This window comes from Aptenodytes patagonicus, chromosome 5, assembly GCF_965638725.1.
Source record: "Aptenodytes patagonicus chromosome 5, bAptPat1.pri.cur, whole genome shotgun sequence".
Lineage (NCBI taxonomy): Eukaryota > Metazoa > Chordata > Aves > Sphenisciformes > Spheniscidae > Aptenodytes > Aptenodytes patagonicus.
In genome coordinates, this window is record NC_134953.1 from 53,209,669 (window position 1) to 53,235,302 (window position 25,634).

The 25,634-nt window shown below is 42.6% G+C and overlaps 1 protein-coding gene across 1 annotated transcript in view; it reads left to right on the forward strand.

The window, feature by feature from the left end:
• The window catches only part of TEDC1 (tubulin epsilon and delta complex 1), an 80,306-nt gene that overhangs the window by 34,111 nt on the left and 20,561 nt on the right, over positions 1-25,634 (forward strand). Inside the window, exons 7-8 of the mRNA XM_076338037.1 lie at positions 19,013-19,099; positions 22,057-22,269. Coding sequence (XP_076194152.1) covers positions 19,013-19,099; positions 22,057-22,269 — 300 coding nt within the window. The remainder of the gene's footprint in view (positions 1-19,012; positions 19,100-22,056; positions 22,270-25,634) is intronic.

Below are 25,634 nucleotides of genomic sequence, written 5' to 3' on the forward strand. Positions count from 1 at the left end.
CTGCTGTGTTTAGTTCCTGTGCCGCCCACGGGTGTCAGTGAATGGGAGGTGACGTTATTTCAGCTGGTGTTCAATTTCCAGTTGAAGTACATGTACATACTCATGTTAGCTCTTGAGCTCTACAGGCATGTCCTTTCTTTCCCAAGATGCTGTCATGTCTTTTTGAGCACTCCCTAGTGCAGAGCGTTGCATGAGAAATATGCTGGTGGTCATTTTCTCAGCAGAAGCGCCTCAGTGGTGATGGTTATGGAGCCGTTTGCCATACTAGTGTGGCATACTCTAGCTGTGCTAGAGTGTGCAAATCGGGGACAATTACAGTGTGGCCGCGTGCAACGGCCTGTGTATTGCTAGGGAGCTTGGATGTTCATTGTGTCTTTTTAAAACCTCTTGCATGTATCACTTAGAGTGTGCTAGAACATAGTCTAGAGCATCTTGAATGTCTTGTGTTTTGGTACGTTTTCCAAGCTGTATCGGTACTGCTCGTTTTGAAACAGTTCCCCTAGTCAACTGGTGTGGGGCTGGGGGGCTGCTGTTATTTGCCAGCCTGAAATATCTCAGGGCAGAAATGGAGTTCTGGTCTCTGGCACTGCGGCTAAAATAGTTTGGAAGGCATGTAGAAGATGTGGCTGAGAGTAAGCATCATCTGCCTCAAACTTTCCAAGGCAGTGTGGTCTATCTCTGAGGATGCGGTCACATTCCTCTTGAGACTGTGAGGACAGTGGTTGTGACGTGCGACCAATTGAATAGTTTTTCATTGTTGTGAGCATAATATAATCCCATTCTTGTCTGTGAAGCCTATTTACCTTAATTCTACATTGCAGTGTCACCAGTTCTGATGTTTTACCTTGAGCTCAAAAAAATGTATGTTGCACTTAAGAGTTGTTAAATTAACTTTCTTATCAAATTGTTACCATATAGAGATCAATGAACTTTGAAGCAAAGCAGCGTAGTCCTTCGGTTTCTTCTGTCTCTTCATATACTGCTTTATATGTGGAATTCAGTCTTGCAGGTTTTGTGATTAGCATGGATTAAAAGCTGTAGTCAGAACTCAGGTCATTGGTACAATGCTGGCAGTGCTGGAGTGATCATTGAAGTTGTAACGAATAAAGATGACACTGTTAAATGCCAGTAGATCAATTTACCGAGTGTGACAGCAAATAAATAATACAGCTGTCTGCCAGATGGACACACAGAGAAATTCATAGAACTTGGGTGTGAATAGTTAATAATTTTGTTTCAGAATTTTATGAAAAATTTATACTTGTTGATCATTAACCCATTTTAAAGGGAATTTATTTGGCTTAAGGAGCAAAGGTCCTCGGTAGCAAGTAAATAGGAGCAAACAAATAGTCTGTCTGACTTTGCATACATAATGTATGGTCAATTCCATGCCCATAAAAAATTCAGGTGAGCTTCAGCTCTCCAGGCAGCAGGGATTGGGTGAGACAGGATAGGATGGTATTGGCATAGCATTGATCTGCTTTCTGGACTGTTCATGTATCAGGGAAGGAAGCCAATGTACAGTATGTGTATTGCTTCCTTCAGTCAGATGGGACTCCATAATTTCTTATTGGGACATTCAAGCGGTAACTGATCAAGTTGTAAGATAAGTTGATTGTGGACCCTAAATCTCGTGGCAGTTTCCATTTAAAATATCTGTCCCAGATGGCTGTTACAGATGGGTGACACAACAGGTTTATTCTCTGTGAGTAATAGCCCATGGTTTGAATTCATGTAAAGCACTAAAGAGCTTCTGTTCTTTTCAGAACAAGTAAATTCAGATTGGGAGCATTAGGAACTGATAGGCTTTGAATTTTCAAAAATGTTGAGTGTGCATTTACTAGTTACTTTGCATGAAATTTGAGTCTTCAGTTTGTGTCATGTGCATGCACATGTGGGTTTGTGCACTTCTTGCATAAAGTTGTCCTAATCTGCTGAAGCATTTTATCTGCATAGGCATATTAAACAGTAAGATCAACCAGTATATTCAGTGCACAAACACCACGTGAGAGTTTTTGGTCCATTTCCGTCCGAGTGACAGCACCACCTCCTGGAACATATGCGAAGGCAGAGCAGCAAAAGTGAAGTCTCTTATCTTACACAAGTTATTCAGCTGGTTACTGAATAATTGCTATGGTATTGCATTATCTCCAGAAATGGATCCTAAGTTGCTGACCGTCTTGGATGAAAATGGAGTAACTATGGCAGGATAATTCCAGCTGCTGTGTGCCAGGCTATATTTGGTGTCCTTGTGCTGGTTGTTTGGGACTTCATGGAATGTTCCTGGTTGTGACAGACGCTGCAGGCAGGCGCTAAATGAAAATAAACAGTTAAGACCCTGCTGCTAAGCTTGACACTGTGTGACTGTGTGACCTCAGGCAGCAACTGAGCACCACACAGCCACTTGCTCACTCTCCCCCTGCGCCGGTGGGAGGGCGGAGAGAATCGGAAGAGTGAAAGTGAGAAAACTTGTGGGTTTAGATAAGAACAGTTTAATTGAAATAAAATAAAATGGTAATAATAATAATAAAAGAATATACAAAGCAAGTGATGCACGATGCAATTGCTCACCACCTCCTGACCGATGCCCAGCCAGTCCCCGAGCAGCGGCCCCCCCGGCCAGCTTTCCCCCAGTTTATGTACTGAGCATGATGTCACATGGTATGGAATATTCCTTTGGGCAGTTTGGGTCAGCTGTCCTGGCTGTGCCCCCTCCCAGCTCCTTGTGCACCTCCAGCCTTCTCAGTCGGTAGAGCATGGGAAGCTGAAAAGTCCCTGACTAGTGTAAGCACTGCTCAGCAACAACTAAAACATCGGTGTGTCATCAACATTGTTCTCATCCTAAATCCAAAACACAGCGCTGTACCAGCTACTAGAAGAAAAATTAACTCTATCCCAGCCGAAACCAGGACAGTCACATTAGTGATTTGGCACAGACCTGTGCTAGTGTGTAGTATTTCTGTAATCAAGCCTGTTATGGTCTTGTATGACAGGGGTGAAGGATATGTAGCCTTATTTGCATTTCAAAGAGCCTGCTAGGGGATCATGTGATGTTTTATGATGTCCTTCCATCTGTTGTACAAGAAGCAGTTGAACCAACACATTTCTCACAGTGTAGGTACCAATGGAAAAAAAAATCACATTCATGCTATAGTCCGTGATGCTGCTGTGTAGAAGATTAATTCAGGAAGCGGAAGCTTGTACTGCATGCAAATTCCAGTAAAAGATTTGTTCTTTTCTGAAAAAATGACCTTGAGCTTCAAGGACAAGCTGCCTTCATTGGTATAAATTGTCATAGATTCATTATCTTCTGTGATGCTCTGGCAACTAATTCTGTTTGATCTGGCCCTCAGCTTTTTTTAGGTTCGTTGCTTCATTCCCTTGGTAAGAGCCGTAGTTCTGTCATTTCTATCATGGAACAGGATCAGTATTTCATGTTGTAAGTACCGTTCTAATTAAGGACAGCTTTGCCTATTTGTCATCATGTTTCAGTTTCTTGAAAGGAAAAAATACTTGAAATTTCTCAAGTGGACCCTGCATAAAAAATAATACAGCATAAAGTTCAAGAGTAATTGAATTGGGGCTTGTGAGTATTTGTGAAAATGTGGGGGTTTTTGTTTTGGGTTTTTTTCTGTGCATGTTCTCTCTGAAATCCTTCCTTGGCCAGTCTTGAGTCCACAGAAATCTTCATGGAGATTTATTTTATTAGGTGTTATGCCAGGCTCTGCGTGAGCTCTTCATAGAAAAATTGTAGCATGAACCAATTTTCAAGGTGGGGAGAGACCATGTTGCTGTGAATGAGATCGGAAAGGTGGACAAGAGTCTTCCCCAAAGGAATACAAAGGTCTGTGACACAGTTCTTGGAGTAATAGGGTAGAAGAGACAGCCAAGTCCCAAAGGATCTAAACACAATGAGATTTTAGACTTACTCTACACACTGCCAGAATAAACTTAGTTTGAATCAGTAGTGCCTCCTGATCATTTACTAAATCTGCTTACACGGCTTCAGATGACCAGAATTTTTGCATTCCGGCATTGTTGAATTTTCAGAACAACAAGTAAGCTGATAGATTCTGTAGCAAGAACAATTGTTTTTCTTTTCCTTTTACAGAATTTTTTTAAAGGTACAGGTTTTTCTAACCCAATGCATCAAAATTTTTACCTATTTTTAAGCAAGTTTGTTTTTCATTGATGATTGCTGCTGGGGTCATCTTAAATAAGTCTTTAATAATGAAACGAGAAGAAGTTCTAGAAATGCTGACCTTTAATAAATTTCAGGGTTCACCAATGAATTGTATGTTAGACCCATGGACACACATGTTTTCAAAAGGTCAATTATGACAAGTTTTTTGAATTTGCATAATTATGCTTGCCACAGCACTTTGAATAAAAATAGGAAATGCTTTGCCCTTTTAAAGTATTCAGGTTTTCCTCTCTTCCTGTCTTTAACTTGCTTTTACTAAACCATTCTAACATTATTCATTGAAGAACACAGGGAACACGGACTGACTGTGTTAGGAGCTGCAGGCTGGGAGCAGAAGCAGGGCTCTGGACAGGTAGAGGAAAGGGGCAGGCTGGACAGTGAAGAGCCTCTTTGCTCTGGCTCTTGTTCAGTGAAGTCAGGAGCTGGAGGAGACCCCTGGACAAGAGGCCTGCGTGAGGGCAGTGGGGAGGCAAGGTGGCTCTGATGTGGAAGAATTCAGACTATCTGGGTGAAAAGAGACTGAGTCAGGCACTGGAGAAAGGCTGTGGCAGGAGGCGCTGAATGTGGACAGAAAGGTCAAGACTGGAGAGGAGTTAGGACAGGGAGCTGTGAATGGGAAGATGAGTCTGTCTGGAGACTTGAATCACTGTCTTGCTCCTTGCGGGATTCCAGGAGATTTCTTACCTGCAGGAAAATGCCATCTCCCTCCAGCAATGGTCTTGTGGACAACCAGTAGTTCTGTGGACAACCTACTACTGCTGCTAGTTAGTCTGTTGACCCAAGAGTCTGATCCTGCAGATAAGAAATGGGTGTATCTGCTGCTGCAGGAGGAATTTTCAAAAGTATCTTTTTAAAAAAACAAATAAATTAATAGTCTAAATTGGAGTAAGCTGATGCAGTGTAACATTAGTAGTATTACTTTAAGTAAGTTTATTAGGATATTTTATCCTAGAATTATTGTATCATTCAGAGTGCAGAGTGTCTTGTTTCTGAGTCAGAGCTGTGGTGAAGAAAGTGGTTGATGAAGATGAAGAAGTAGCAGTAAGAGTGGGAGAATTGTTGGAAGAGGAAGGAAGCCTTAATAGCTGAGGCGGTGGAGCTTTGTCCTGGAGAGCTGTAATACTTCTCTGTCTTTGGGTTCTCAAGTTCCCTGCGGCAAGTTACTTAAACTAGACTTTCCATGGTGGGCTGCTGATGGGATGTTCACATTTTTTGTGTGCCCAGTTTGATGCTCAGAGATCTGATTCCTGGAAATGTTGAGTGTTCCTAGCTGCTACTGAACTTGGTGGGACCTCTGCTTGGAGCCCCTCAAGAGTTTCAGCAGTGCAGGCAGCATCATCTAGAAATGTCAGATTTAACTCCAGATGGTGTAGTAGGTCCTTGCAGCACACTGCTCTGCTGAAGTATTAGGCTGGATCCTAGAGTCAGGAGAGTGGTGTGTGTTAATGCAACCTAGGCCAGCTACCTGGTTTCTTCCACTAGAGCTGATCAGCTGAGGCAGCGTGCCATGGCTGTGTTGGCTCAGGAACTAACTCAATGAAAACTACCTAAAGCATCTCTGCAAGTTGTTGAGTGGCGCTGGGTAGACTTATCCATGAAGTGCTTTATAGTAATTCTTAAATTCTCTGAAAATCGGGTCTCAGAAATCTCAGTTAAGGCATCCAAAAGCAATGGAAGCGTTTTACTTTAATCTCTTTGCTTTCATTTCCCATTTGTAAAATGACAATAATACTATCGTCTCATCTCACATGGGTCATTAGGAAAGATAACTTGTTTATGTGGAAGATAAAAATTCTGTCTTCAGAATGGGATTTGAATGATGTATGGCAAATAAGTCCATGGCTTCCCTCTGAAGAATAGACAGAATGATAAGCAATTTAAAAGGAAAAGGAATAGCTTGTGGAGTGAGCACCAGCCATTCTGTGCCCTTGGTGAGACAGATTATGAAGGGAAGTATTTTGGTCACGTAATTCTAGACCTTATACACATGAGGTGGTCAAATTAGTGTTGTTTAGGCAGCTTGAGTTCTGGCACTTCTTAACTTCGAATGCTTCAGTTTCCAACCTTAGCAGTTATCTTGCTGGATTGTGCAAGTGTAAAACATACTGCCATGTACTCTGAACAACGCTGTCAGTCAAAGCCAATGTTTTTTTTTTTTTCCCCTGTTAAATTACCTAATGTTTTGTGTTGTTCTAGCCACAGTTACTTTAGACATTTTACGTGCGTGGTAGTCAGATTGGTGAGAACTAACATGGGAGCTGATGTATTAATATTGCAGAGGAGAGCAGATCTGATAACATTTTGAATTATATATGGGGCTCCAGCACCTAAATGCAGGAGGCCTGGAGGCTCACACAAGAAAGCTCGAGGGAGCTGAGTGATGCAGAGTACTCGATTTTTTTGATGGTGGTTGTTCAAATAAGAAAGAGTGGAGGCTGTAAGGATGAATTTAATATGAAGGTCACCCGCAGGTTCAAACAAAATATAGCCTCTGTGCTGCTGTGTGATGAACAGGGTCAGGAGTGCGGCAGTGATACTTGGCTGGTCTGAGCTGGCTTTCTGACCCTGTCCGAGAGTCCTGCCCTGTCCTAGACTACTGCTTTCCCCTTGGTGCCCTGATATCAGTAAGCTGAACAATGGAGCAAGAACTGGCTTTAAACCCCCATGGGTTATGTTGGTTGAAAGATTTATTTTTTCTCTCTAGTTATCTCTAGTTTGGTCTTTTGGTGGTGTAATGTCAGGAGCAGAGTGCCTGCCACGGTGCTGTGTACAGTGAAATCTGCTACACTGGGATGGGCAGAGTTTCAGAGCCTGCAGGGAGGATGAGCTGTACTGGGAAACCCACATTTTCCTTGTGTGTGAGGATGTTCAGCACAATACATCAAAGCCTTTTGGTCCTCTTAGTGGGACTGCCTAGATCACCTTTAAAATCCAGAATGCTTACTACTTATTGTTGTTTTTTTGGGAGAAGTCTCTATTGGTTTGAAGCTTGGTACGTCGAGGGTTATTGAAATTGGAAAAAGCTGTTGTATTTTGTTTCTTCTCGTTGTGGACATGGGAACCCCTCCTTACAATTACTGGAGCAGCAGTGAATACTGTCTTACAAATGGGTTGATTTGGTGGTTGTTATGCATTTCCTCTAGAGTAGGAGAGTGGCTACTGAGAAAACAATTTAAAAATGAAATCAAAAAACTCTCGGTGATTCAGATATCATTTTTCCTTCTCACATTTCATCGCAAGGAAAGAATAAACAGTAAGAAAGCAAAGAAACTGTCAGTGACAGCATATGCTGCCCACCCTGTGCTGCGTGGCAGGAACAAAGAATTTTATTCCTGCCTTTTTTTAATGATTCACTCTACAGAAGGAAGAGGTAGGCTGTCATGTCATTTTCCTTCCGAAATACTGTAGGCAATTGGTTTTCAGTTCATTTGCTGACATTTATCACATAAAACATGGTTTGCTATAGTAGTTATTAAAACCTGTTGGAAACGGTGGATCAGGTATTCATTTGCAAGAATGAGGCAGAGCAGATACAACCCTTGTCATCCGTGTAAAATCAGGAAGAATTACAGAGGTCAAATGGCTTCAAAGCTGCTTTTAGACAGTGTCTACTTGTAGCTGGGTTCCTGATACTTCTTAAGAAAGTGAAAGGCTCTGGCCAGCTGGGCACTGTAGAAGCAAGAGCATTCAAATTGTGCAAGATAATGTATATTGATATTTCTAAGGCAGATTCAAGTCAATTTTAGAAGGGATGACTTTAAAAAAAAGCTTGATATAAATTACTTGCCTTTGGATGCTTTGTGTGGTCTCCTGGTGGGGCAGACAGCGGACCAGTTGTCTTACATGAGGAATTCCTCTCCTAACTTCCCTGGTCATCCCTGTTGTGCTGCTACTGGAGGTTTTACCCCCCTCCAGAAACAGTGGGGCTTGGCTTCCAGATCCTGTCTGGAAGACGGACAAGGACTATCCAGAGCCAGGAAGCAGCTGGAGGTCAGGGTGGAAGTTTGGGGTTGGTGACAGAAGGGATGAATGGGTACCCATGGGAGGGTTAATTTAGGGAGGTTGGAGAGGCTAGAAACTCATGGAGTGACTATTCCTCATGCTGTAGAAAGAAAGAAAGAAGCCTCTGCAGGAGCTAAACTGCTTTAAATCTCGAAGAATGAATATGATCAAAACAATCTCCTCTGTTTCTCCTTCCCTGCAACTGTCTGCGGTGTCAGATGGTTTTCTGCTCATCTGATGCCTGCTGTTACCGGCTGGTTCAGTTCCACCTGCTCTGGGACAGGCACTTTCCGCCTCCGCAGTCCCCTCAGATCCTGGTGGTGGTTCCCTTTCAAAGCAGTGTAGAGTATCCCAGGCAGAGACGTAATTAAAGAGCTTTGAGAGAGGCAGACAGGGACAGAGAATTTGCCTGTGTTTATGTATCACTAAAGGAAAATCCTTATATCCTTGTAGCCAAGTTGGTTAGATAGGCTGGATAAGTGAGTGATAACGTGAGTGGAAAATTGTTTGAGCCACTGAACTCAAATTTGTGTGTGGTTGTTAGTGGCGTCCCTCTGGGATCAGCTTTTGGGCCAGTAGTTTAACATCTTATTCATGGCTTGAATGATGGGATGGAGCACACCACCAGCAAGTGTGCAGACAATACCAAATTGGGCATACCAGTGAATACACTGGAGGGCAGTGCTGCTGTTCAGGGGGACTGAGACGGGCTGGAGAAATGAGCTGAGAAGAGCCTCAGGAAGCTCAGTAAAGGCTAGTGCAAAGGCCTGCATCGGGGGTGGAATAACCCCTTGCAGTGGTACAGGCTGGGAGCTGACTGCTTAATAAGCAGCTTTGCAAAAAAGACCAGCCCCTGGGGGTCCAGGTGGACAGGAAGTTGCCCAAGAGCCAGTAGTGCACCCAGGCACCAAAGGCTGACTGCATCCCGCGCTGTGTTAGCAGGAGTGCAGCCAGCAGGGCGAAGGGAGGGATCCTGTCCCTCTGCCCAGCGCTCGTGAGACTAAGTGCTAGGTGTCTGGTTTGGGCTCCCCAGCACAAGGACAGTGGCATACAGGAGCAAGTCTAGTAAGGCCACTGAGGTGGTCAGGGCTGGAGCACGGACCAGGCTCTTCTCCGAGGTGCACTGGGACAGGAGAAGAGGCAACAGACACAAGTTGGAACACGAGACATTCTGCCCAGATATAAGGGGGAAAAAATTGCCATGAGGGTGGTTGAACTCTGGGAGCAGATCCTGGAGAAGGGGTGACATCTCCATTGTTGATGTTCAGGACTTGCTGGACAGAGCCCTGAGCACCTTGCTTTCAGCAGGAGGTTGGATTAGAGACCTCCAGAGGTCCCTTCCCACCTATGTGGTTTTGCTCGGCAGCTGACGGTGTTAGCATGAGACCAGCTTCTTCAGCTGACAAGCACTAGCTTGTCACCCAGCCATGAATCATTTAGTTGTTGAACTCTGTACCTGATTTCACTTTCCCAGTGCCCCTTCTTTGGAAGGATGCTTTATTTTTTTATTACTCCAAACAATTTTAGTGCTAAAATATTTCTTTAGATATTTTTTTAAGCAAGGTGGCCTCTGGCTGCAATTAGTGTCCCATTGGAAGAACTGGTAGCATTATATAGCAACACTAAAGCAAATCGTTCTACCTCATGGCATTATTACCTTGATCTGAAAATTTCCCCAGGCTGCAATTTGTCACTAATATTGCCTTCAGCTAAACTTATCCATACAAAAAAAAGAGGAGTTAATAGAGCTGCAGTTCTGGAGTTGCCATCACCATTTTTTTGGGATGAGTTATTACTTAGTACATTTTATTGACCAAGCATGTAGAGTTCTTGGTCCTTGAAAAACGATGCAGTGGTTCATCACGGACTCCATAAATTGTTGGACTATGTAGCAGCAATATCTTAGTCTCCTCCACCATAAGAAAGGAAGGTATCTCTGAAACACAGTAGATACGTACTGCAGTGAAGTAGGAACTGCACTATGTGGCTTGACTGATATGAACACTTGGTTGTGACAGAAGGACTGATAGGATGATATTGAGTTTCACTGCTACTTTTGTGCTTTTGCTTGTTTTATGCTGTACTTAACATAATTTGAATGCTGTGACAGTGACAATGACAGTGACATACGATAATATAATTCCACCTGAGACAATGCAGCTGGAATTAATAAGCTGGAGAGACAAGGCTGGGGTGCTTTGTCATCAGTTGGCATTGGATAATTTTTTTTTTTGGTGGAAGTGCTAACAAACCCAGTTGTGGGAGCAAGCTGCCCCAGCTCAGGTGATGCTTTGGGCCAGCACAGGGAGGCCAGGCAGGCTCTGTGGTCCCATACAGTGCTACGGAAAAGGTTGTATCAGCATCATATCTGGTGTCTGTAAGCTGAATGATGAAATTCCCATTTATCAGCTGGGTCAGCTGAGGCTGATGTGCAGGGGCATGTGTGGTGTGGGAGGTGTGTCTCATCTCCACATTCATATCAAAATACCCTCGTCATTCTGCCTCTTAGCCTTCCTTGGTAGGAGACTTCAGAGTGAGAGTTGGTTACTTGCTGCCATTCTTTGGTGATGGAGTTTGAAAGGGTCTCGTTGGTCCAGCCTAGTGGATCTTAACTGGAATATTGGGCCCTGAAGGAACAAATTAAATCTCAGGAAAAAAATGTTAAGGTGAGGAGCTTTAAAACTCATAACCCATCTCTTGAATTGTGCCTTGAAGCTAACAGCAGCCACTAGAGAGTGCAGAGCATCTTTGCTTGTGGAGTCTTTACTGTTGTTGTTTTCATCCAAAAGAGAAATCAGTTATCAGCTTCTAACAGAAAAGGGACTTCAGGCTTGTCACTCTTCTCTTGTGCCAAAATATGGCTATTGACGAAGGCTGATCCTGAAGCGCCCCAGAGCTATGATGATCTTGTGATCCCTTACTGGGACCTCTGTTGTCCTGCATCCACCGCTGTATCAAAGACACTTAACCCATCCAAAAAGTCAAGCAAAACAGGACCACTGCATTCTCCAGCCTCATGCTAGTTAAAGAAGCAAACTACAGTTAAATTCATATATTGCTCTGGCTTTGATCGCAACTGAACTGTTGCTGGAAAGCTGAACTGAACTCTGTTTTTTAGAGGTGAGAATGCAGCTCAGATTGGGAGGAGACTGGTAGAGCTTTTTTACAGCCTTGTAAAATTTAACTTTGTGTGCAGTTGGCCCGTAATGTTAACTCAGCTCTATTGGCAGGTATTTTTGTTTTTCTAAATAGCCAAGGAAATACAGTTATAAAATCAGCGTGTTACTCATGCTTTGCAAGTGGTTTCACATTTGTGGTTCTTTTTAAATATGTTTGTCGTTTAAAGGACTGTGTTAAGAGACTAGCAAGAGAAATGAATTGACATAAGGGAGACTGTAGCAGACTTTAAATTAGTAGTTTCTCTAGTCAATAATGCATATTTTAAAATGTGTGAAAATACCTGCGTGCATGATAGGCTATGATGGCTTGTCAAAGAAGAGCTAGGCTGGGAGAAACTGTATTCATATCAAGTTGGCAAGCTTAGACTAATCCGCATATCAAGTAACTTTTTAAACTCATTGTTTAACTAACATGAACATCTGTGATAATTCTGTGTGCTGTTGGGTCTCCAGTGGTGGAAGCCATTCTTCTTTATGTTTCTTTTTCTGTCTTTAGGCGAGAACTAAATTTTATTTAACATTTATATTTGTTACTGCTTTGAGGTTGGGTTTCTGTTGCCATGGATGCTGTACAAGCCAGTCCTAGTCATGATCTACATCTGGTGGTGCCCCGGGAGTGCAGGTGAAGCCATGCAGTGCTGTCCCTTGAAGCAGAACTGGGGAAGCTCTGGATGTCACTGCTCATCCAGTCCTAGGTTAAGGGCCACCTGGTCCTTACAGGCCAGCAGGCAAAGAAGGGAGCAGGGAGCTGGCAGGCACCTGTGGGAAGGTCTGCGCCAGCAAGGTGCTTCACTTGTGCCTCCGAGCCCCTGTTCTTGCAGGGAGCAGACAGGGAGGGAAAAGGAGGCTTGGGAGCCTTATGTGGCCTTTGGGACTGGCAGCCTGTGGTGTACTCAGTTGAGAATAGATGAACCCATACGGAAGAGCCCCCACACAAGTTTAAGACATCACTTGTGCACAACTTGTGCTACATAGCCCGTTATTTTGAAGAGAAAGTACTAAAGCTCAAGGGAAGAAAAAAAGCCAACCCTTTGGCTTAGTAGGTGTTTGCAATACAGGCTGATTTTTTAAAAACAAAAAAGCGTTTCTCTGGCTTTGTATAAGGGTAGTGTTTTTGTCTATTCACTGCCAAATGCAGGATAAGGACGTCAAGGACACAGTAGGTGGATATAATAAGCTGGTGGCAAGGATGGATGGGATGATAAAGGGGGGAGGGTAAAACCTAAAGGGTTAGTTCCCCTGCTGAAGTTAGTAGTCATAACACACACACACACACGCGCGAAAGGAAATGATCCTATGACTAGCACTTCTTCATGGTGTAGTAACATCCAGTGTGGAAACATATAGAAACCAGGATATTGGTACTGTTCAGAAGTGTAGCATCAATTCTGAGTTCAGATGAGTTTAAAAAGCAAATTAGAAATTGCTTGTTCCCGTTGATTTCTATGTGCGTTTTTGTGGTCTGTTAAAAATATAGGAAAATGGGCAAGTATATGAGGGAAAAAAAGAAAAAACTGAGTATGTATAATACTTTGTTTTGTGTACAGAAGCAGTCTGAATAGGAGATGAATAATGGTCTTTTTTTGACATCAGCTACATGGGGGTTCTGGTTGGCAGTACAATATGAACAGCTGTCAGGCAGTACTGTGATACAATTTGGTGCTTTCCTTTGAAATGCTCTGGCTGAGATTTCTCTACGGTAAATTGTGATTTTTGGTACCTACTGGATGTGCTTTAACTGAGCATATATTCAGCTAAAGGTGCTTAGTGCTGCCTTAAAATTTGGCTTTTCAGGTATGCCAAGTTAGGCATCCAAAATCAGTGGTACCTTTGGGGAAGAAAAATGCATGCCTCTTCCATTCTCATATATCTTGATCTTGGCTGTTAAAGTATAAAACTCGCACTTCAGTCTTGTTTTTCCATTCTCATACATCTTGATCTTGGCTGTTAAAGTGTAAAACTCACACTTCAGTCTTGTTTTTCCTGATCTTTTTTTCCCTGATTTAATATGTGCCATTTCCACAGGGAAAAATGCAAAGTGGTCCATTCATTGACCTCTTCCTCTGCAAATGAATGTCGTTGTTAGTACATCCCAGTTCATTGCCTATCAATGTGAAAGCTGTAGTACAATTTTTATGTGCCAAATGCCTCATTTTGTTTGCTTTAAACTCCATTTTCTTTCAGTTTCATTTTAAACAGCTGTTTTCTAAATCCCTCCACAAATAGCAATTATGTTTTATAATGATGATCTTTGTCACTTAAGTTTTTAACTAGTGGTTTGATTCCCTGCTCTCAGCAATGTGAAACTGAGATAGCTCAATTGAAGTTCGAGCTGCGGAGGAATAAAGCTGGTGTTGGCGAGTGGAAGTGTCACATATTTTGTTTTAGGTGTCGGAGGTTTTGCACACATCCAAGCATCTGGGATTACACTCCTCCACCCAAAGCTGCTGTGTTTTTATTTTATGTATTTTATATTCTGCAAAAGATCCAAGTCCTGTTTTTCCTTACAGTCTGCACCACAAAAAAACCCAACCACATTACAATTCCAAAAGAGATGATGCTCAGCAGACACAGAAATACCTGCTTCTGGAGTCACAGAGGGCCTTTCCCCATCCCTGCTAGTGTTTCGGTCAAGGTCCCTATGGGGTCCATAGCTGGCGGTGGGAGTAGTTCTCATCCACTTCTGCCATCCAGGAGACTTTCTGATCCACCTGCCTTGTAATGGTTGGGCTGCAGTGTTTCTCCTGCTCTCTCAACCCTCAGCGATATTTCACAGGCAGAGAAATTACTTGAGTAGATCTTTTTATTTGCCTTGTGGCTAGAGGCTGCTTATTGGGCTGTTGGTTTTTGCTTTTCAGCTGCTTTTACTTCGCACTACTCCAGCGTGACTTTCTAGTTTTCAGGCCTATTTATTTTTGCTTCAGCCTTCAAGGGATATATAGGAATGTCTTAAACCAGCTTTGCTTCTGAAGAAATCACAACGTGGAACTGAATCTTGGAGCACTGAGTGTGTCCACCTACAGTGTTTTTTTGTCCTAGCCTGAGACGTTTAATATATCAAGATTTTCTCTGTTTTTTGGTGAAAGGGTCTCAAAACTTAGCCCTGCTAAAGTGCAATTTGGGCAGTATGTGCCATTTTACACCGAATGTCATCCACCTAACAGCCTGCCTGCTGAGAGGCTCTCATTTGTCAAGGTTTGCTTGTTTTTTTGGTAAGGGAGTTTTGTATTGGTAGCAGAGATGAAGCTGTGCTGTAATTTGTTTATTTCATCTGATGCTTGGTTAGGTCTCTAAAGCCATAATCCCAGTTATGGTTTACTTCTGGTAATGTAAATTGTGTAACTTTTTCATGAGTGTTTACCCCTTTCTTTGCATTTTTTGGAAGGAACTTCTCCACTTATCTTCTCTCCTGCAGTTGTTAGATATTGAGAACTAGTATTCAGATTACCAAAATTCAAGTTGAATAAAGCCATTTCCTATTAAACAAATAAAAGTATGAAATAGTCTCTTGATACTTTCCCCATATAAGCTTTCATACTAAGCCAACTCTGTCCAACCCTGTCTCAAGCCTTGAGTCATACTTCAGAGATGTTGGCATTTGGAGTGAGGTTTGCAGTGATCTGGAGTCCAATGCAAGTTTTCTATCTACAGTCATACGTGAATAGGTGATGAATCAGCAGTATTTTGTCTCTGAGCCAAGAAACATAATTTATTGCTGAAAGACCGTTTTTTGTCTGTCTAACAATAAGATGATTTTCTGACTATTTAGGCAGAGCAATTTTTGATTAAAAATACTTTTGCCAGTGATATGGTAGTTGAATTATGATCTGTGGGCATCAGAGATTAAATACTTGTTGCAGGGAGCTCTCTGGAACTGAGCCTATGAAAAGGATCCATTATGCTGCAAAATATTAAATATTGATTTCTGTAACAGTCTGCAGGCATCAATGAATTTAGCAATATGCTAGTAAATAATACGAAAAAGATATAATATCTCAACAGAAAAAGTAATTACAAATATGTTTAATGATTTTGGTGTGAGTTAGATCTGTGGATACCAAAGAGGACTCAACTTTGGCCTCTTGTTGAGTATCCAGAACCACCTAGAAGGTAGCGTCACCTAGGACTTTTGCAGCTGAAGTTCCCAAAGTTTCCTGAGTTCCAGGAGCCGCATTGGATGCGGGATGTTTGGCTTTGGAGACCACAGCCGTGTGTCAGAGGAAGCACGAGGCTTGTTCTTTACAGAGTTTGCATTCTTCTGCATCACTCTGAGGTTTCCTGGCAGCCTGCTCTGAGACAGCTCAGTTAAGCACAGTTTAGCCTCTATAGCAAAGCTGTTGCTTGCGAGTCATGCACCGGTGATGGTTTCTTTACAATAGTTTGGAGAAGTTGTTACTGCAAAGTGTTTGCTCTCAGCATTCATTATGGAATTACTTCTCCACAGAGATTAGCAATTTGAATTTGTCATTACTTTTTCTTTCAGTGTAAGTATTTTAGAGCAATAACTTCCTCCAGAAGAGTGAAGGAAATGGATTTCATTGTCTTAATTTTGTGTGGAGGGAAAGACAATTTTCATATGTTATCCCTAAGCATCATTTAGATATCCACGTGAGGCACAGTTTTGACTTGCTGCTTCACTTTGTTCATGAGACAAAATTAATGCTCTTCTGCAGGTGTTAGTCTTCAAATTTCATTAGGAGGCATGACAACATCTGGGTCCTTAGGTCAATGAAAATGAGCAGGCAGCTTTAGTTGCAGCTTGCGAATTTGTCTTGCATTTTGAGAGGTTTATGCAGCAGCAGAAGTGGAACTGCTCATCGCATGTAAAAGCATCTCTTTGTGAACTGTTGTTGGTACTAAATGACTAAGAAAAGCTACTGTATTTGGGGAAAATGCAGAGGTACAATTTGGGCTTTGGTTTCCTCAATTGCAAATACAGCTGAAATACCAGCTGTGGCGTGACTGCAATGAGTGACCTAAGAAAATGTACGCCAGTGACCTCAAAGTCACAAAATGCATAGTTTAGTTAAAGAACAATAAATGCTCATGAGAAGCTTGAGTAAAGGATGAAGTTGGGGGAAAGAAGCTGGCTGATAACAGATAGCTGTTCATTTGCGAAGTGCATGTATGTTTGAGTGGAAGCCTGTCACCCCTGGGTCATGTGGAGACTGTCCTTGTGACCAAATTCATGGCATGCAGACATACAATCCATTGTCCTATCCCTGTCTTGAATGTTTATTTGTTTTTATGGTTTTTACTAATGTATCTCAAGGATATTTGTAGTACATTAGTTTTTATTGTGTTCTGCTTTATTCTCTGCGCTGCAGTAACATCAGTCTTGCAAGGCCCATATAAAGGATGGCAGAGGATATTGGCATCCAGGAACAGTGCCTTCAGTTCCTCAGGGCAGAAACTCATGTTGGCTATTGCAGGCTACCTAACGCTGTCACAGCGCGTTCCAGCTAGGCTGAAAACTGTTCTCCTAGGATAAGCGGTATAGTCATCCCGCTACTGATTTATGGCTGAAACAATCTAGCACACAGTTGCTGGCCTGGTATTTCCGAGGATGGTAATACCTTAGTGAAAGGTGAGGATGCCATAAGTAGATGAGTCAGATGAATGCTTTCAAATGAGCTGTTCAAGTTTTGCATAACTAATGGAGCAGTTAAAAAAAAAAAAAAAAAAAGCAACCAAAAAAACCCCAAAATGCTAAAGATCCTGAAAGGCTTGAGATTAGGAGACTGCTCAGAAGGCTTTGATTGTTGTTAAGGTCAGTTAACTCCAACAGATCATTTACAGGTTTGGTGAAGTTTCAGAACCATATCCTTTCAGTTGTGGTGTGAAAGCAAGTGGCATATGGCGCTTTTAACATTCAGGAGCTCCTCTAGTGAGACTAAAACTAAAGATGATGACTGTGTTTTTACTAAGATTTTTTTTTAAGGCTTAAAATGAAAAGCTCTCCATTCCAACCTTCAGTCCTCTTTAGCTGTCACAAGACATGTTCATACTGCAATCACACGCAGCTCATGACCACATTACAAAGCTACTTTAAAACCAAGTAACTTAGTTGTTGCCTGAATATTTAATCAACTTTTTGGCTGGGTTTTATTGCAAGCATCAGATCCCATAATGTAAGCCGTTTGTGCTGTAGATATACCTATGAAAAAAAGGAGAAAAGAAAAAAGGAGACAGAAACCCATTCTTCCACCTTTCATATACCAGCTGAGCTTGAAACTAGCAGAGTCATTAAGCGTAATGCTAAGTGTCAGTTGTGCGAACAAATGTGTAATAATTGTATTTTGGATCCAGTAGTGTTTTAGAACAAACTGCTCATAATTTCCAGCAGTTACTCTTGCAAAGTGCGTTCCTTTCTTTGATTTCTTTATCTTCAAGTTATATCTGCAGAATAAAATTGCGAAGTCAACTTATGCTTTGCAGTTACTTAAATTATATGTTATGTAGTAACTAACTAAACCCAACAAAGCTAGCAGAAGATAGTTGTCTATATAAGGTGAGTTTAACTGGTACTGATCTGGTCCTTATTCTCTTTGAAACCATATACTGTTTGTGTGTCATCTTAAAAAGTTGCCTTTGGCATCAGATTGGTGTTAAAATTGTTCATTTCAAATATATGGCCAGTACTGAAATTGTTAAAGCTGGTAAGCTCTGATTTATACCTGATTTGTTCATCTATCATTCTTTCCAAGAACTTTTGTTTTACTGATATATAAATATTTAGTCTTGGAATGTCTCTTTCTCCATATACGAGTGTGCATACATGTATGTTATGTATATATTTATGAAAAATGTATAATTCGTATAGCTAGAAGATAACCTCTCTCCTTCAGGTGATCTCAGGTAAAGGGAGGGATTCCTCATGCAGCGGATCAGACAATTTACAAAATACATAACATTGTTAGAGGGAGTTCTTCCATGCTATTTCGGAGCATCAGAGATCATCTCAGTTTGAGTGATCTGAATAAGGGATGAAAGGTTTTGGGGAAGGAGGCAGAGAGGACTGGAGATACTGGAGTTCTGAGTTTTCTACAGGTGTGGGAGCAGCATGGGAAGGAGATATGTTGGACTAGTGGAGGTACCTGTATATCGCAGTTGGGGTCATTACTATTGAATATGAGGAGACCCAGTCAAAGACCAACTGTGTAAGTTTTAGCTAAGAGAATGCTGTGTATGGCCTGGAAGAGAAGGTGTTTAGACCTTACAGCCTTGATAAATGTGAGTGAATGGGTAGATGAAAAAAATACTCTTGGAGAAACATAGCTTATTTTGGTAGTCAAGAAGCGTAGAAGATTTGAAGATGGACATGCATCGAGGCCTTAACATATCAGAATTATGGCTCTTTGATCCCTCAAAACAATATGGAAACTCACATTTATGTATGTAAAAGCTGAGGGTGTTTGTACATTTGGGGTGAGGAATAAATCAGTGATGCTGGGAAGTGTTTCACATCATGTTTCCCTAGCTGGTTTTGCAATGTTCTTGTAAAGTAACCTGCTGTTGTCCCATGTACCACTGACACTCTTTTTGTAATTTAGACCAAACACACATTTCATTTAGTTCACAAGTGACCAATGTTACCTGATTCTTTCCTTTGTTTCCTTTCCTTTAGCTGTTACAGCTTCTGGAGTCTGAAACCATGCAGCTAGAAGCCTTTCTGGAGTGGAAGCAACTGGAACCAGTTTATTGGCAGTGGATGGTAACGAATCAAACTAATTTCAAAGGGTGCAGCTTTCTTGACTCTAACAAATAGCTGACCACTTCCAAAGGCCCCTTCCCACAAGAATAAATGCTGCAAACCAGCTGTTCAACAGCACTTCAGAAGAAGGGGAAAAAAGCCTTTGGTAAAGCAAGGAGCGTTTTCTTCGTTCTCCTTCATCCCTCTGTTTTTCTTGAGCAAGAGTCACCCAGCTAAGCTGAGGAATTGCAGGGCAGAGTGGCAGAATTTCATACAGTTAACACAAATGAAAATGTCTGATCTTCATCTCTTTAATGTTTTTTAAACGTAGCAATCGTACATTTTGTTAAAATTAAATGGCTTTTCAGTAGAGGGCCTCTAAGTTTTATTGCAGACTTGAGAACAACTAAATTTGCAAGCAGCTGATACTGAAAACAACTTCATTTTTCCCAGCCAAATAATGTGTTGAAATTGCCGATTTCCCCTTGAACTGTGTTGAATGATCATAAGAAAATCAATAAGCCTTTCTCTGTGCATCTTACGATTTCTCAAGTGAGTGTAAACAGTACCATCCATCTCACTTCTCTCTACAACTTTTGCCCATTCACAGTTGCTGAAAGTAATTCTTTAGAGCACCACATTAGCTGTATGAGTTTACAAAATTTTGAGAATCAGTGAGCTGACTGTTAATTGCCCATATGCCTTGTTCTATGCTAAAAGCAAGGCAAAGGAGTGTAAAATTACCTCACCTGTCTTGAAGAGTACTTCCAGTGCAGAGCCATTCAAATTGCCATTAGTTATATAATGGTTTTTGCTTTACATGTCTACCACCTTATGGCTGCTTGGAAAGCATCAACACTAGCAGAAGCCTGGCTCCAAATAGGCAAAATGTAACTGCAAGTGTTACGGCATTTCAATGTATCCACCAAAACCTTTGCCTCTGACATGTTGAACAGTGTGAGGAGTATTGTGTTAGTGTGCTTCCTGGAGTTAAGTCCTAAATAAATACTTGCAAAAAACCTGACCAGCACATCTTTTTAAATTGTTCAACAGCCTGGATGGCGAATTTGCCTTTTTCTTTTGTTTTGCTGATGGTTGTTGTTCCTGTATGCTGTAGGATGTATGGGAGTGAGATGTACTTTGAGGATACAAGTAGTTTTCCCTGTCCGCTTCACCTGTGTCTTGCATTGCTGATCTGATGGATGGGATGATTCTTGCATAGCTCCTGCCAGGTCTTCCTGAGGGTTGTGGGCAGGAGCATGACAGAGCATGACATAACTACAGCAACTGGCGTGACTGCAGTAATGTTACTTTACAATTCTGTCATTTAATGAATTTCAAATTAAAAAAAAAACAACCGAACAACAAAAACCCAACAAAACCAGAAAAGCTTTGTTTTATTTCCATGCAGTTTGTTAGCTTGTCAGTGCCCAGAACATGTCTGCATTGTCATGAGCTGGGCTTTTGGTCAGCATGAGCTGCTGGCCTCAGCGCTGCTTTGTGCCAATCTGCAATGCTGATGCTCGCTGAGAAAGGAGGTTTTGTAGGGTGTCTTTTGCCATTCCTAGCTATCTTACAATGTTATTTCTTGTATGAGCTTAGAAGTCTCTTGCTGTGAATTAAGCCAGAGTTTTTAACCTACCTGCAGAGAAGAGAGAGAAGGGGGGGGGATATATTCCCATCCTCTTTATAGCAATCTTTTATATAAGTGAAGGCTGTTAGCATGTCACTGCCTTCCCAGACCCCGTTGCTAGGCTAAACAAAATTGGTTTTCTTAATGTCTCCTTGTAGGCCATTCCTTCAAACTTATGATGGTTGTTGCTGCTCTCATATGGGACTTTCCTTCCCATTTGTCTGTGTTTAACTTCAGGTGCCTCACCCGTACATCAGTGTTATGGTCAGCACTCTTCTATCATGGAGACTTTTGTGTTTATACTTTCTAAAATGGTACTTGACTTTAACAGTATGACACTGGTGACTCTTGGTTTTCTGACATCTCTTCCAGCAGTGTTGCTGCTGAGCCAGTAATTATGCATTTGGTTTTTCCTTGCCCATGTGTAGACCATGCTGCTCAACTGCTGAATTTCCTCTCACTGTTTTCAAATTACTTCTCCAATTTTTAAAGATAATTTTGAATGCAAATTATGCCCTTAAAAGAGATGATGACCTCTCCTATTTAATGTCTTCTTGATAACAATATGGAAATAAATATTTAATGCTCTTTCAGTGAGGAGGCCTGCGTCCTTTAGTTATGCCCTGCTACCCTGGCTTGAAAACTGTGTGTTTCTACATAATCTGTGCACCACGGTGTATAAATACATGCATTTCAAGGACTCTGAAGTTTTTTGGTATTTTTTTGAGTATTTCAAATAATGGTTGCTATCTCCAAAGGCAGTTGCAGAATTAATTATAGAACCAGCTAGGTGGTCATGGTCAAGCAGAGCTGACAGAGCTCCTGACCAGCCTGGAGCAGGGATCTCTTGGGGTTCCTCGCCTTGTAGAATTTTACATGGGCACAAGTGATCCCGTGGGTGTTACAACTTACCGTGCCACATAGCAGATGGGGCTCTCCTGAACAGTGTAAGCATGTATCTCCATCCTGGTCATCACTTTGTTACAAAAAGCCATGGAAGTGCATCCAACCTCAGAGTTTGAGGGGAAGGCGCATATCTAGAGCTTCTGCGGTACTGATGATCTCTGTCCAATGAGTGTTACTTTATGCTGTAGTGCAGTGGAGAGTAGCTCACAGTATGCAGTGCTTTCTAAAATAAGCTAGGTTAGCAATGTAAGTTTCCTGTTAACTTAGAAATATGTTATAATGAACTGAGGACGTTATCTCTTAAAATAACTCTGAAATTGTGGAGTAACTGTATACTGAGATGGCAGCAGTGAATTCCTAGTTATGAATTACCAGGACGATGTGTGGGGAAACCATTTTAGCTCCTGCTGAGAAGTAACTTTTATTGTTTTTCCTTTAGGAAACTGTGTTAGATAATATGGCTGAAGAGGGAAATATGAGCGAGTCCCAGGACGCTCATGTGGAGAAAAGCAGGCTGCCAAAGGAGACCTTGTGCTGCCCCTGGGCCGACAGTTTGACTGGGCAAATTGACAGATTATCCAGAGATCTAATGACTCTCCGTGACCAACTGCAAGAGCTTATAACTCACCGAAAGGCTGTGTGGTGTGAGAAGGTAAGGCTTTGGGTGGCAATCTTGATCATTAGCAACTTTTAAGATGCTGTATTTTTCAGCTGTCTTGCTACGGCCCATCCTAGGGCAGCCTCCCTGTTGCTGCTCTGTGTCAACCTTGCTGCAATCTCGATGTCAGATCTACTACAGTTACTTGTCTGTTTATGCCCACAGCATGCCAGGTGCTCTTTCAAACACAAAGTAGGCATCTGTCCCAGAGAGGCAGCATGCTGAAACAAAATAAGTGTTCTTTTGGAAAGGAAGGCATCAAAGGATAGAGGTTGCAGAGGAGAGGAGAGAAAGAGAAGAGAAGGAAATCATGGCAGCCCCCAGAGGGGACAGAGGCAGCAGGTTGAAAGCATCAGTAATGGTTACAGTGAGAAAAATAAAGATAGGTATTTGCAGGGAAAGGAAGGTGGGAGAGGCCAGAGCTTGTCATCTTTCACTGAGTTAGTAGTCTTTGAAATGTCTGATGGGGGAAGGAATAAGAAGGATTTGAAACCTGTGAAGTGAAAGAAGGTACTAAGCACAAGATTTGGTGGAAGAACAGACTGGCTGTGGGAGGCTGGCTGCGGAGGAAAGCAGGTGATACGAAGGAAGTGTACATGGTATTCACTGATATAGGGATGGGGAGACACTGGGAAGCACCTGGAGGGGGTGGTGGGGAATAAATAAAGGAGCTGTTAACGTAAATGTAGAAGGTGAATCTGAATATTAACATGCTGGCACAAGGAGAAGATAAGATGAAGATGCAGCCATAAAAACTAGTAATTTTTTTCAGTCATCAAGAGAAAAGAAGTATACCAGAGAATCTATGAAACCCGTGGATGGAGAAAAAGTGAAAGAAACACTTGCGGCAGATAGAGCAGTAACAAAAATGCTGTATAGCTATTCTATGTCTGTGTCAACTCAGGAGAGGGGTTTTTTTGCTTGTTTTTTTGGGGTTTTTTTTTGTTGGTTGGTTTTTTTTTAGATTGAAGTGTTGGTAGACAGGATTATAGATCAGCTGACAAAATGGAAAGTGGCATGTTGTCAGATCAAGAGGTATTTGCCCAAGAGTTCAAAAGGGTCTGGCATGGAAAAAGGGTGTGGAGAGCTGATCACTCTCTCTTCCACTATAAGGATAAGGAACTCGTTAGGATCAGTTGGATTGAGATGGGCACAAGGAGCTGCTACTTTACACGGAGTATGGAACTTCTTCCTACAGGACGCTGTGGATATAAGCAGTGTACATGGATTCGAAATCCGTTGGACACATTCCTGGAAGAAGAAATCCATCAAAGACAAATATACAGATATGAATTACAAGCTTAGAAAGTTGCAGGAGTACAAATCGTTGCCAACTGGGGGAATATTCTGAGGAATTATCTCCATATATTTGCCTTTGTCTTACAGTCTTCTCTAGGCACTTGCTGTCTGTCACTGTCAGTGATGGAGTACTGGATTAGGCAGGTCTCTAGCGTCATCAGATTTTGTTGATTTTATGGCAAAACAGATATGACTGTTGTAGGACAACTCAGACCTTGAATTCTAAAAATAAAACTTCCAATGCATGATTTCCAAAGCAAGATATGCTCTGACTCCTCTTATATATAACAATATATATGCTGTTAAATATTATAGAATCATAGAATCGTTTAGGTTGGAAAAGACCTTTAAGATCATCAAGTCCAACCATTAACCTAACACTGCCAAGTCCACCACTAAACCATGTCCCTAAGCACCGCATCTACACGTCTTTTAAATACCTCCAGGGATGGCGATTCCACCACTTCCCTGGGCAGCCTCTTCCAATGCTTGACAACCCTTTCGGTGAAGAAATTTTTCCTAATATCCCATCTAAACTTCCCCTGGTGTAACTTGAGCCATTTCCTCTTGTCCTATTGCTTGTTACTTGGGAGAAGAGACTGACCCCCACCTCACTACAACCTCCTTTCAGGTAGTTGTAGAGAGTGATAAGGTCTCCCCTGAGCCTCCTTTTCTCCAGGCTAAACAACCCCAGTTCCCTCAGCCGCTCCTCATAAGACTTGTGCTCCAGACCCTTCACCAGCTTCGTCGTTCTTCTCTGGACACGCTCCAGCACCTCAATGTCTGTCTTGTAGTGGGGGGCCCAAAACTTGAACACAGTATTCGAGGTGCGGCCTCACCAGTGCCGAGTACAGGGGGATGATCACTTCCCTACTCCTGCTGGCCACACTATTTCTGATACAGGTCAGGATGCCATTGGCCTTCTTGGCCACCTGGGCACACTGCCGGCTCATGTTCAGCCGGCTGTCGACCAACACCCCCAGGTCTTTTTCTGCTGGGCAGCTTTCCAGCCACTCTTCCCCAAGCCTGTAGCGTTGCATGGGGTTGTTGTGGCCGAAGTGCAGGACCCGGCACTTGTTGAATCTCATACAGTTGGCCTCGGCCCATCGACCCAGCCTGTCCAGGTCCCTCTGCAGAGCCTTCCTACCCTCGAGCAGATCAACACTCCTGCCCGACTTGGTGTCATCTGCAAACTTACTGAGGGAGCAGTAATCCCCTTGCCGAGATCATTGATAAAGATATTGAACAGAACTGGCCCCAGTACTGAGCCCTGGGGAACACCGCTCGTGACTGGCTGCCAACTGGATTTAACTCCATTCACCACAACTCTCTGGGCCCGGCCATCCAGCCAGTTTTTTACCCAGCAAAGAGTACGCCCGTCCAAGCCATGAGCAGCCAGTTTCTCCAGGAGAATGCTGTGGGAAATGGTGTGAAAGGCTTTACTAAAGTCTAGGTAGACAACATCCACAGCCTTTCCCTCATCCACTAGGCGGGTCACCTGGTCATAGAAGGAGATCAGGTTAGTCAAGCAGGATTTGCCTTTCATAAACCCATGCTGACTGGGCCTGATCACCTGGTTGTCCTGTACGTGCCGCATGATGGCACCTCAACATGAGCTGCTCCATAACCTTCCCCGGCACCGAGGTCAGGCTGACAGGCTTGTAGTTCCCCGAATCCTCCTTCCAGCCCTTCTTGTAGATGGGCGTCACATTTGCTAACCTCCAGTCAACTGGGACCTCCCCAGTTAGCCAGGACTGCTGATAAATGATTGAAAGTGGGTTGGTGAGCACTTCCACCAGCTCCCTCAGTACCCTTGGATGGATCCCATCCAGCCCCATAGACCTGTGCGTGTCTAAGTGGTGTAGCAGGTCGCTAACCAATTCCCCTTGGATTATGGGGGTTTCATTCTGCTCTCCGTTCCTGTCTTCCAGCTCAGGGGGCTGGGTACCCTGAGAACAACTGGTGTTACTATTAAAGACTGAGGCAAAGAGGGCATTAAGTACCTCAGCCTTTTCCTTGTCCTTTGTCACTATGTTTCCCCCCACATCCAATAAAGGATG